General features: G+C 43.4%; 1 protein-coding gene across 6 annotated transcripts in view; it reads left to right on the top strand.

Annotated features, from left to right (window-relative positions):
• Positions 1 to 13,241, top strand: part of ate1 (arginyltransferase 1) — a 50,225-nt gene that overhangs the window by 13,262 nt on the left and 23,722 nt on the right. For 4 of the 6 annotated variants that reach the window (XM_023411815.2, XM_023411813.2, XM_087175462.1 and 1 more), the window contains 2 exons: positions 6,411 to 6,443; positions 11,994 to 12,175. In XM_023411815.2, coding sequence (XP_023267583.1) covers positions 6,411 to 6,443; positions 11,994 to 12,175 — 215 coding nt within the window. Of the gene's footprint in view, positions 1 to 704; positions 834 to 6,410; positions 6,444 to 11,993; positions 12,176 to 13,241 lie in introns of all 6 variants that reach the window. The other 2 variants (XM_023411814.2, XM_087175463.1) reach the window with 1 other exon arrangement.

The raw sequence follows: 13,241 nt of genomic DNA, 5'->3' as shown, positions 1-13,241 counted from the left end.
CCCCCATCACCCTACCCTCATGATAGTTCCCTTTGTCTGAGATGGAATCTCATTTCAATTTAGGATTAGGTGCTGGTAATGAGATTTTAATTATCTTTGTGCGTGCAGTCTGTTTTACTCTGTTTACTTTCTTGAGGCGTCTGTAGTGTGGGAAGAGTCTGTATGTGTCTAGCTGAGATGATCCATTCAGACACGAGTCTGGATCTCTGCTGCTCTGGACTTTACACGCAGAGTGTTGAATCGTGAGTTCCCAGTTTTCTCCGGGTGATTTGTGGTAGACAAGCTGGGCAGTGCACTAGCCTCATCCTCAAGTTGCTTGACATCTTACTCTTTTAAAAACACACTCTCAGTCTCCTAGAATCCCATTGGTTCTTTTTTTTAAATTCATGTGTCCTTCTTGTTCAACAATCTGATTAAATCAATAAATCAAGTCTCAAACTCAAAACAGACCTTCTGTGTTACCAGCTGGCCTCGAGGACTAGGAGACTGATGTGAACCCTAAAATGTCAAAGCACTTGTATAACACTGTTGTGTAAAACCTCTACTGCTGATTCCTGCATTGTTCATTCCATCGAAGCATCTATCCTTCCTCCCCTCCTTTTTTTAAATTCATTTTCTAATTACTGTCTTCGCATTCATTGTCAACCCTGATAAAACCTCCCTCCACCTTACCGCCAATTTCCCTCCACACCCTGTGCTTGAAGGTGAGGCTAGTGCCGGTCAGCTTTGAGGACCCTCAATTCACAGCGTCCTATGAGCAGTCAGTGGCACTGTACACCCGCTACCAGATGGCCATTCATGGTGATGACCCCAGCGAATGTAGTGAGAGTGAGGTACTGCATGATTATTTTTCCACACCTACTTTAGGGCACGACTGCACACGCTTCTTCCAGCTTCATACACGACATAACATTCACATGAGAATTTGCTGCTGCTGTTTTCTGTTGATTTAGTGTCAAATCTTTTGGATTTTGGAGGGTTGAATGTAAGCACTTAGTAGCCCTGGTAAATAATTAGGATCATTAAAATGTTTCTACTGTACGGTTAATCATTATTCTTGTGTATGCGTAATGTGTAAGCTGTAATTGTAAACTCTGTAAACTAGAGAGCGAGAGGGTTCACCAGTTTATGCAGTGAATGAGACGTATTGTCCAGAAATGAATGAGAACAGGAAACGCAAAGAGTAACCAAGTATAGAGCCATTACGTTTAAAAATGAATTTATAAAACACAGTAAATATTAGAAATTATATACGCATGGTTCTCTTTCTCCAGATTATATATATATATAAGAGGAGAAAAAGTCTAGTCAGGATGCAGAATTGCTGGACATCCTTTCTAACCTGAGAGGGCCTTTTGTCCCTCAGGGCTGGAAAAACAACCTCCCCCTCCACCCTCCTGCCAGCAGGCCTCAGTAAATTACTGAATTCTCCAGCTTGTAAAAGTAAGGTAATTAATAAATAATAAAAACTGTCAGATTGGGCAGACTGTGGCAGATTCTTTCCTAGTGCCATAACACCAGCTCTATTAATAGGGAGTGTGTGTTTGTGAGTGTTTGTGTTTGTGTGCACAGCTTCAGCTTTAGGTTTATAACTGGACAGGGATTGGATGGGTTCAAGAACTAGAGGAATAACATCTAAAATAAATAAAAAGGTGTGAGCTGCACAAACAGTTCTGCTGTCTGTCTGGTTGCCCAGAAAGTAAAGTTCTTTTTTAATTGATGGTCTTTCCAGGTTGGATACTAACTGAATGTAGTGTTGTGTAAAAGCACAGAGTGAATTAAGGTTGGGTTCATTATTTTTACAGGTGAGCACGTTCATTGTATTTCATCTTGACGTCTCTACCTGAGGGAGTGGTATAGGGAAATTTTGACAGGGTTTAATAAAGATGATAAAATGTACAATTCCTACATTCAGGCATTTTCTGTGCTTCATGGAGATGTTCTAGAGGTGGACTCTAAACAAGTCCATACAAGACTTCCCTCCTCCTGGCATCAGCCACTAGACACTTCGGTGTTGTATCACATTAATACCAGCCTTGTAGATGTTTTCCTCTCCAGGTTCACTGCAGTTGATTTATACACAACCAGCCCTAATTATTCCCACTCAAACAAATTTAACTTTACTGTATTCCCCTTAGTTGGACTCACTACTATGACAACCACTCCTGAGCCCACAGTACTAAACGCTGCTGATTTTATTTTCTTGCCTGTCAAGCTCCCGGTGAACTCCCCTGTTCTCTTCCCAGAAGCTCAGAGCCCCCCCATTGTCCTGTGGCATTCATAAAGAAATGGGAAACACATTGTTGATGTGGTGATGGCACATTCTGGTGCCATGCCATTCTAGGCCTGGTGCTGCTACCTAGGAAGTTGGGTCATTTAGTATTTACAGAGGTATTTATTAATCTATTAAAGTATTACCTAGGGACAGAATGTGGAATACCATCAGCCTGGCTCTGAGCCAGGCGATAGGAGAGATTGTGTGTTTGTGCAAGTTGAATTACCCTGCCAAAATTGTACTATCATTAGACAGTATGATGTCCTAGAGCGGAATGGCTTTATTTGTTTAAGGATGCATGCATTTCCTGTCATACCATGACTGGAAGGGAGCCAGACATTATTCCATCCACATCCAATCCTGGTTTCCTGACAGAGCTGAAGCACATACTTGCAATTATTTAGACATATGCACATATACACACATATATACACAAACACACACACACACACACACAAACACACACACACACTCTCACTCACACTTACTGTTCTTAACTGTTGTGCTGAGCCGTGACTCTGAGTTCCAGCACATGTGGCATTCATTTTCAGGAATACAAATCCTGTTAAATCTGTATTTACTCTTGTTGATGGCTAGAGCCTCAACCTAGACACGTGAAAAAAGAGAAAAGTATATGGAAAAATAACTTTTGGCTGAGATTATCCTAAAGCTATTTGCAACATGCTTATGCACAATAATGAAAAATTCAATGTAAGCTGTAAGCAGCTTTATCATCATAGATCTGCTTGCAGCTAGGTTCCTGAAGCTCCTTCATACACTCTGAGATCAACAAAGATCTAGTCAGCAGAAGTTTGGGATGGAGAAAAAAAACTGTGTTGGGGTTGTTTTTATTGTTTTATAATGTGAGACGGAATACAAGCACCTTGTCGCTCAAATAAGCACAGCAATTTGAGTAAGTAAAGAGCACAGTGACGAGGGGTTTAAGTGGCAATTAGGTTTAAGCAGATGTGTGTGTTTATATGTACTGTATGTGCGCGAGTGAAGACACGACAGCTTGTGTGTGCATGTGTGTTTGTGTATGTGTGTTTGTGTGTGTGTGTGTCTAAGAGACGGCTGCTTGCCCTCCTAATCGTACACAGATGAGTGTTTACTATAGGAAAGGGAGAGTTAGAGAGGAAGTGATGGACTCCATGTGTTGGTGATGAGAACGTTCCAGAAGGTACTCTGCACTCGGCTCCGTTTACAGGCATATGTGTTGTTGTATTAGAGATAGAGGGAGAGAGGAAGCTGAGATTGTATTCACATGTTTGTTCCCTTATTGTCTTCGGTGCTTGAGTGACTGTGCCTACACATGAGACTGTCTGTCTCTTGCAGAGTGTGTTTGTGTGTGTGTGTGTGTGTGTGTGTGTGTGTGTCTGTGTGTATCTGTGTCTGTGTCAGCCTTTCAGGACCGTGTGGTCTGTTGTTTGTCAGTGACCAGAGAGGGGTCAACCTTGCCAGGCTCCAGGAGAGCAGCCTCACCCAGCCAAGCGAGGTTAACGCAGCAGTGAAAGGCTGCTGTGCTCCACTGCTTGTTCCTGTCGGTGTGATTACCCAGCAGCCCCCCAGCAGTAGGAGGAGGAGCGAGGTCCTCATAGGTGTCAGAACTTAACATGACACACACACCCAAGTTCACACACTTGTACACTAGTAATCAAATAATCAAATAATACAGCGTTTTACTACCAAGTCCACTGGAGACTCACAGCAGCCAGTGTCGTAGCATGGTCTCTATAAATGATGTCATCTAATAACTGCAGCTGTTGGTAAACCGTTTAGTTTTCCTTTTTTTTTTGAGAGAGAGAGTTTTAAACAAAAGTTTCATTTGTGCCCCTCAGCAGTATTACACATTGTGAGGCTTTGCTGTTGGTAATTTGTTGACTGGCAAAGCAGTAGTCACTGCAGAATTAGGAGTGGAAAATTACACTTTACTGGCATTGGTTACACAGGTGGAGAACTCAATAAGAATGTTTTCGCATGAGCAAGGATCACTGTCGACTAAACAGATGTAGTCAGTCTGATTTCCATATTGGTCATGGAAAGTGTGAAAGTTAAGCAAAATCCTTTTCTCTTCAGCAGGTGAATGGAATTTTAATACATTTACATTAAATAATATGTATGTATTCTTTCTGCATTCCCCTCTACTCCTCTCCACCCTGGCGTGAGGTTGAATTGAGGGAAAAGGCGTGTTGCACAATTTGTGAGACTGTTACAGCTCAGCACAGCACCTCTCAGCAAGACTTATATGCACTGCTGCAATGCATGAATTGTTTTTTTGTTCTGCAAGTTCCTTGCTCGATCCTTATATTTTATAGATTTGCTTATTTTTATGACTCTAACTTAACTAATATTTTATGGATTTAGTCATTTTTTCTGATGAGAATCCAACTCGAGTGGGCGAGTCTGAAAGGCAGTGAAAACTGTTTGGGTCTTTGCCTCAGGCAAAGGTAAAATAGAAATGACAGATGACAGTGCATCATTCTTTAGCTCATGTCTGCCAAAACAACCCCCGTGTTGGAGAACACTGTATTAGTGTCACCAACACATACATCAGCTGTGGCAGACAAATGGAGAAACACACACTCTTTTGGATGAGTTCAGGCTACTGGCAGGACTTTGAGTTGCATCTAAGCCAGGACTGTCCCACCCAGTGAACCATGCCTTCAGCAGTCATCACTATTACTAGCTGTACTGCTGTGCACAGACACACTAACACACAAACAGAGGATGTTGGTGTGCTTGTGGGAATTTCCAGTAACCCGTCGAGCATCTCGGTTGTAACGAGAAGGAACGGCCGCCACCTCTATATGGCAGTACAGAGCTGCCTCATATAAGAGGAAAACCAAGATTTATTGACAGAGGATCTGCGAAAGACCAGTCCTGTTCCAAATACCAGCAATTGTACTGGTCTTTTTACCCAGTTACTAGTCTGTTATTTGTCACTGACAACATTTACTTCCGGTTAACCCACCGCAGAGACATGCAATTAGCATGTGTTTGAATGTAGATTTGAAGTGTCCAAAGTGCTATTTTCCACTCTGACAAGAACAGGATTACAGGGGGGGGGGGGAGCAAACTCTGACTTAGTAGAACTTTGGGGAGGTAATGAAATTCCTAAAATCTGCTCAAAGTATCAGCCATTGGCTATTTCTGTCAAATATATTGCCATTAATAAGCCTGTATAAGTCAAACCCAAGCTGGAGTCGGGGTTTGAGTGAGGTAAACCAAGAAAAAAGCAACACATTAATGGCAGCCTTTGGTTAATAAGGAGTGTCATTATGTTACCTCCTATTTTATGAGCCATTTTACATCATTTATATCCAACCTTGTTTATTTTTTTCATTTATATCCCGTCCTGTCTGGACCCTTTGTATCCTATGTTTATGATACTCTGGTGTTATTCTACACCCGTGTTTCACTCACTCACGCAGACAGTGGACCCGAAGTTGAACATAGCATACAGTATACGAACGACGCAGCTGGATTGTAGCATTTCCTTGTGAAATATGAAATTGAAACATGTGTTTATGAGTGTGCGTATGAGGGTGAGATAGACTTGAATAAAGCTGTCCATCACTACTCCACTTTTTTCTCATTATAGAATGGTTTTGGCCCTAAACGTGGAAGCGTGCTATGTTTGTCCTCCAGTCCTGCAGGTCAGCTCATCTGTAAACACACTGCTCTCAACTCTGGCGCAAAAAAAAAAAAAAAGAAGGAGCAAAGGAAATAGTAGAGAGAATGGAAGAAAGATTTAAAGTTTCCACAGACATAAAGTCCCCCAGTAATTGGTATCTGATGTGCATTTTTAAGCGTGTTAAGAAATCTGCTATTTTGACATCAGCGACGCTGCGTATTTAAGCTGTCACTATGTCCTCCCTGGACTGTGAGCTTTAGTTGATAGGCTAAATGTTTTCATTTGTGAAAATACAATCTTCCTTTTTATGCCCCTTTGTGAATGGGGGGGGCTGCATTTGATATGTGACACCTGAGCAGGGAGAAAACAGGGAGGGATAAACTATGTAGGACAGCAATGGATGCATGTATGGTTTTCATTTATGCTTTTTCTAAAAGGTTGGTGACCCAGAGAACTAACTGTTTTTCTCTCTGTTCCCCCTCCCTCTGTCTCCCTCCACAGTTCCGGAGATTTCTCTGTGATTCACCACTAGAGGTATGTATTTCCTTTGGCCTGTTGACAGTTTAATAAAACCCCTTTTTTAAATGCCTTGGTTCATCCATATGTGTTACCTGCAATGATTTGCTCCAACAAAGACAAGGTCATCCCGGGGAAATTACTGTCATAGATGAAGATAATGATTTTAAAAATGTCCAGCGTTTCAGTATTTAGTTCTTCATCAAGCACACTCAAGAGGGGGATAAATGCACACTAGTTCCCCCTCATGCAGCACATACCTACCCACCCACCTTCGCTCTATCTCTTCAAGAGCCCTCCAGCTGGATCGAGGGGTGGGTTAAGGGATTCAGGAGGGGGTTTTGTTTCATATTGGAGGGGCTTTAATTTAGCCCCGTTGAAGTGAAAGGGGGGTGTTGAGGGAGGAAAACGGTGAAATGTGGTGTCCAGATTGCGTTGCGTCTGTGTTCAGCACAGGGTCTTCAGATCAGTCCTTTCTTCTGGCCTTGACAGAACGGGACACACCACACACTCTTCACGTTGTTCGGTGTGGTACAGATTACCGGCTGATGAGGCAGCTTCGTGGGCACTAATTTGGGACCTAACAGATGGCTATTGGTCTAGTTAGCAAAAACAGGGAATTATTTAGGCTCCATAGGAAGTTTGATTTCAGCTTCTGGTGCATTAATTAATACAATCTTGCTGGTAATCTGTTTACAAATTAAAGATTTAGCCGGTTATGATATGAAGGATGTTGATGGCATCTGGAAGAGGATTTGTAGTTAAGATGTGCATATTCTCTGTGGTCACTGAGTGAGATGTAGGTGCATCCAGGCATCACTGAGTGCTGAGCAGGCCTGGTGAGCTGCTGCCTTCAGAAACACCAGTGGACGTGTTGGGTCAGGATAATTACACCAGCAATTAGACCCAGGATGGGCACTTATAACAGCCACTTTAATAGGATTGAGGTCCAAGAGCACACACGAACTGACTGACACAGAGACACACAAACACAGTCACTCTGTGCTGCCCTGTGGGCCCCCTCAGGTCTTCACTAATGAACATCATTAGTGTTTATAGGAAACAAGCTTTTATCACCTCGTCAAGGCAGGCGTCCAGGCACAGTGAATTACACAGGTCTGCGCGCACACACACACACACACACACACACACACACACACACACACACACACACACGTGCGCACACGTACTGTGGCCTCACATATCTTCCTGCCTCCACTGTCCCCTCCTCTGAGACTGATTCAGGGGGCCGTCTTCACTCATTTGGCCTCCTCTCGCCCGACTTGTTTTTATTCCTTTTTCTGATCTCTCTCTCTCTCTCTTTCTCTCTCTCTCTCTCCCTCTCCCTCTCTGTCTTCTCCAAATGCTCTCCATTTCAGAGTTATTATGCGTGGCTTTCTGAGCTACCTCTGCGTGTTGGCCTCCATCTGTCTCCAATCAGGGTGCTATTAAAATACACACACACAGACACTCACCACATGGACCTGCATACTGTGTGGTTGATCAGCTCACATGTAAGCCTGCATTTATACAAATGTATGCAAACAGCATACTTAAAAATTCAACTGCAGCTAATTAGGAGCCAGGTTGTCTGACTTGTTTGTTTTTTGCCCTGCTCCATTTTACCAAAATTGCAGAGGATTCGTGCTGAAACTCAGACGTAATTAACATCAGCTGTTACCGATTCCTCTGTTGTTTTTTTGTTTTTTTTTATATTTAAAACAAACAAACAGACAAGTAAAAACACATTTGTGCTGTCTGATAAACAGTGGCGCATCAGTGCCCGCAGACATGAGCAGCAGTCGTGCAGGTGTCTCTCGCTGCACTTGGCCTTGGCGAGGTCAAGAAACTCTGGGTTTTATGGGCTGTGCGGGGTTCACGCACTCATTCTGTTTCTGTTTATTTGTCTTTACAGCCTCCTAATGTGTCTAACCTAGGGGCAAACACTCATTAACAGAGGTGTCCACCAATTAGTCACTTTATTTTTTTATAGACCCAGGCCCTTAGCCACTCCTCTGAAACTCTTTATTTGTCCGTCTGTGTTTCTGTGTGTTCACTTCCCGAGGAGGAAGAGGATGAGAATTCTCATGATGTAAAGTAAATGAAATACACATCAGCAGGAAAGGCACCAGCTGACATACCACACTGGTGAGCACACAGACTTCACTGTACATGCCCCACCTGTAAGCCAAAAGCAGAAAAGGTCTACTAGCTGCATCTAGAGTGAAACAACAGACTCTTCTGTAAATGAGTTAAATACTAAAATAAATTTCACTCTGTCCTTTTAAAGCATGGGAGAAATGCGTACTGTTGCAGAGCGACAATAAGAGGTGCTCATGATGTGAGCTGTGCTACACCTGCAGCCTGTTTGCAGGTGTTGCTCGGGAGAGATTTGCAGTTGTGTGTGGATGCACATTTGTGAGTTAAATAAGGAGAGAAAGTTTACAATGTCTTAGTTCTAGGGCTGAAGAATTAATTGTGTACCTACAGATACGCCCTGGGCCTGCAACTCATGTCCTCCAGACATAAGGGAACATACTTGTTTGGTACAAAACCCAACAAAAATGACATCATCATTTTATTTCCATTTGTGAAAATGCAAAAATGACCATTCCAGCTCACATTTTGAGGCATATCACAAACGCAACATCTGCCAAAATAATCGCAGTGTGCTTTTTTTGCAAACCATTCAGCCCCAGTTAGTTCTATAGTTGTTGGTCTGTGCCACAATCATAACATCATAACAGCATAATTGCTACAGCAGGTCTAACAACAGAGTCACACAGAGTTGAGGTTTAGCAGAAGAAAAAAGTGGCAACATGGTAAACACTGCTCCTCCACTGAATGATTTCCACCCAAAAGCAATTATTAGCAACTGAGCAATTAATAGACTTAATCTGCTTGTTTATCTACAGCAGTTAACTGTAGTAAACATGTTCAGCACAATTGACCTACGAAACCACACATCACAGGAGTCTGCTGAGTGTTGTAGTATTACTTGGAAATAATATGTTTATTATCCACATGAAAAAGCTTAATAGGTAAAGACATGCTACAAAAATAGAAAACAGAAAAAGTACAAGGAAACGGGGAATAGAAATCAATCCAACCCCAAAAATTATTGTGTAATTCACAGATTGTTGTGAGGAAATGGGATAAAGTCACAGCTATTTCCAAAATCTGTTCTTTAACTGATATCTGACACATCCAAACCCTCTAAGCAGGAGTCAAGCCTAAAACAATGTTCAAAACAGCTGTGGTTTCATCACATTAAATAAAATGTCTCCCTCTTTGTCCAAATTGGGGCTTTTGATCAGTGTGTCTTTTCAGCCCCATATAGTAATGTCCTTGAAATGTCACACATGAGTCCCGTAAAGCCACTGAAGTCATTTCTACAAAATGTTGCAACCCTTGCGATTTACATAATTATAACAGCATTTTTGTTGAAGTTTTTGTTAATATACAATCATGATCTAATTCAGCAAGGTATTTTTATTGTACTTAATACCTCAGCTCTGGGCTGTAAAGTGAATATCATATATTGGATCCTTGTTTCAAACAGTTTTACATAATGAGCTGCTCCGATAAGTGTCTCTCTAAGCAGGCGAAACAAACCTCCCTGCTCAAATGGCCCTGTGTTTAGGCCATATGAGAGTGATTTGGGGCTGCAGTGGAGGATCTGGGGTGGTTTGATGTGCTCCAGAGAATGTTTAGATTGTTGTCACAGCGGCAAGGACACAACCATTAAGCTGTCGTCTGAGGTGACGCACGGGTCGGTCAGACAAGATCAGCCTTGAACGTGGTATGAACTTATAAACAAACATACAGACCCAGGCAGCCATTACTTCTATCACGCTGGCATTCGCGTTCATAGAATTGTGCTCGAGCATGTATACTCGAGGTGAGGTAAGAAAAATCTCCCTCTCTTACACACACTGATCAGCGCTCAGCTCGCTCTCCTTTTACTTACAACCTCTAAATGATGCCGAGGGGCCTCTGACAAAGCCTCCAGTGTTTCTGGGAGTGCCGGTGCCAAGAAATAACAGGCTGCCTGCTTATACAGACGGACAGTTCCCCCAGACACACACACACACACACACACACACACACACACACACACACACACAAATACACAGCGACGTAGAGTGCAGTGCTTGCTCCAGATGTGGTGTCTGTCACCCTTCAGCACCCCCCCAGCTATCTCCTCCACATAACGGTTCATTTTTATTCTAGGTTCTTCCCTCTGCCAGTCATTTACAGCTAATGTGCAGTAAACCCACATCATCTCTATGTCATATCATATGTCCTGTGATGTGGAGGAGCATTTAGACGATGTAATCATCCCTCCCCACCCAATTACCCACACATAAAAAAAGAATAAATGGACTCTAGTGTACATTGTGTCAGACATGAAATCAGACCTGGGTGTCCAAGCGCCTGAGCCGGAGGGATATAGTTTTATTTATATTACCAGCTCTGCTTAAGAAAACCTTACATGGTGCAAAGGAGGAATGTGGCACACAGTCACCCCATTGGTGATGTTCAGCCCTGTGGGGTCACAGAGCTGCAGGGTGTGTGTGTGAGTGTGAGTGTGAGTGTGAGTGTAAGTGTGAGTGTGAGTGTGAGTGTGAGTGTGTGTGTGTGTGTGTGTGTGTGTGTGTGTGTGTGTGTGTGTGTGTTTGGTGAAATTTAGAGTGTGGGCCCAGTGTACATGCTGGATAAGAGAGCTCACTCTCTCAGTGTTGTGATAACTAGCAGCGTCTGCGCTATTTAATTGGGTCCAGATGAAAGTTGGCAGAGGAGAAGGATCCTGTTACTCGTGTACTGAAGACAGGCGCACACACACACACACACACACAAACACACACACACACACAAACATAAACCAATACCCTAGCTTAACATGACTTTTAACCCTAACCCCAAGCCTCTCGTCTTAAGCCTCTGTGATAAAAGCAGTCAAGCCACTTGATTGAAAAACCCAGCGTGCGGATCCCTATGAGAAACTCCAATGTGTGTCAAACACTTAACTGTTTTATTAATGGGGTAGACTGAGGCACGCGGGTGCACACCTACGCCCACATTCTTTCATGCCTCATGGAGAGAGCAGACACAGACATATATAGGAGAAAGCTTGGCAACACTCCACTACCGCCTGGTGAAATGGATTTTGCTCATGCAGGGTCTTTTTATTAAAAAGTCCTCTCCTGGAGTGTTTCTGTGACCAGTCCCTCCCCACCCCCCAAAATCCACCCTGCTCCTGCTCTCGCTCCACATTTGGGAGCCATTAGCAGGCTGAACGTGAGGCTACTGTACACCCCCACACATAATGCGTGAGGCCTGGCGGGGAAAAGCCGGGGTTATAATACACCATAGTACAGGTGTGTGTATATAAGACAGAGAAAGTAGATCTGTAGTAGAAAGTGAAAACAATCCTTTTAAATACCACATTCTCATTCTGCTGTGATTTATATGTTTTACATATAGCCTCTATTGCACACAAGAGTACTGTTACTGTTTTGATTAGCGACCACTTTCCCTTACTGTTTTTCACTCTCCTCTCCACAGGCCGAATATTCTCCCGATGGGCCCGAGGTGGGCTACGGCTCCTTCCATCAGCAGTACTGGCTGGACGGACGCATCGTGGCCGTGGGGGTGATCGACATCCTGCCTACCTGTGTGTCTTCTGTCTACCTGTACTACCACCCAGAATTTGCCTCAATGTCTCTAGGCTCCTACTCTGCTCTCAGGTTGGTTCCCAGGACTTTGACGAGCCACCTCATCCCATTTTTTGTTGTTTTAAAAGCCTTCTCATATGAGATGATGATGGAGAGGAATAGTCTCCTAACCAGGGACAGTGTCTGTGCTCATGTTCCATAAAATCAGGACCATGTTTTTGTTTCTTATCAATATCTGCATTTTTCACAGTAATTGTACTATGTCTTAAAATGAATAGGGCCAATGCAACATGTATCTCCCTTTAAGGAGGGGTAATGCTGTTCTTCTCATTGTTGAACATTCTCGTCTTGTTTTTTAGCCCTATTTCTTTGTTCTTTCTTTTCTTCTTCCTCTCTTTTCATTCCCTCATATCTGCCCTCCTCTTAACCTGCTCTCTCCCGGACTCTTGATCTTTTCAGCCCCTCCCAAATTTTTTTTTATCTTTCCTTAGAACTGTATACTATAAGTGCCATAATACTGTAGGTTGGGGAAAAATACCTCTTTCTTCGCACTTGATTGGCTGAGGCAGTGCTCTGTTTGTGGTTCAGCTGACGACAGTTCTCTCTGCCAAGATGAAATAAGAGATCACACACACATACACTGCAGGCACACGTATCTGGCGTTTCCTGTAAAATGTAACCCAATAATATGAGAAAGGCTTTTTAAAATATTTCTGCACAGATGTGCGAGACTGGGTGATCTCCACTATAAAGTTAGTGTGTACAGGTGTTCGTATGCGAGTTGCGAGCGTTCAAGTGTGTGTGCATCATGCACTAAGTCAGCCTGGCAGTTAGAACAGACAGGCTCTGCTCATATAGAGGGAACACCCTGGTCATCATAAGCACACAGCTCCTCATCACTTATTATTTTAAGAGTCTGACTCCAAGAGTAACAGAGTGCTCGGTGTGTGGAGGAGGCCTTGGAGAAGGGAGCCAGCAGGACTGAAATCCTCCCGCTTGTTTACAGACACCAGAACCCAGGCCTTTGATCAGGTCTGGACACTCCCTAGTCTGCTTGGCCTGGCTGACTCTGTCCAAGACTTATTGTACAGGATGCATGTGCACAATTCCCCCCCCCCCCCCCCCCCCCCCCCCCCCC

The sequence above is a fragment of the Seriola lalandi genome, unplaced genomic scaffold, assembly GCF_002814215.2.
Source record: "Seriola lalandi dorsalis isolate HSWRI2012SDOR001 ecotype SW California unplaced genomic scaffold, Sedor1 jcf7180002054470, whole genome shotgun sequence".
Taxonomy (NCBI): domain Eukaryota; kingdom Metazoa; phylum Chordata; class Actinopteri; order Carangiformes; family Carangidae; genus Seriola; species Seriola lalandi.
The sequence above is the reverse complement of the archived record's forward strand: the minus strand, read 5'-3'. Positions and strand labels throughout refer to the sequence as shown.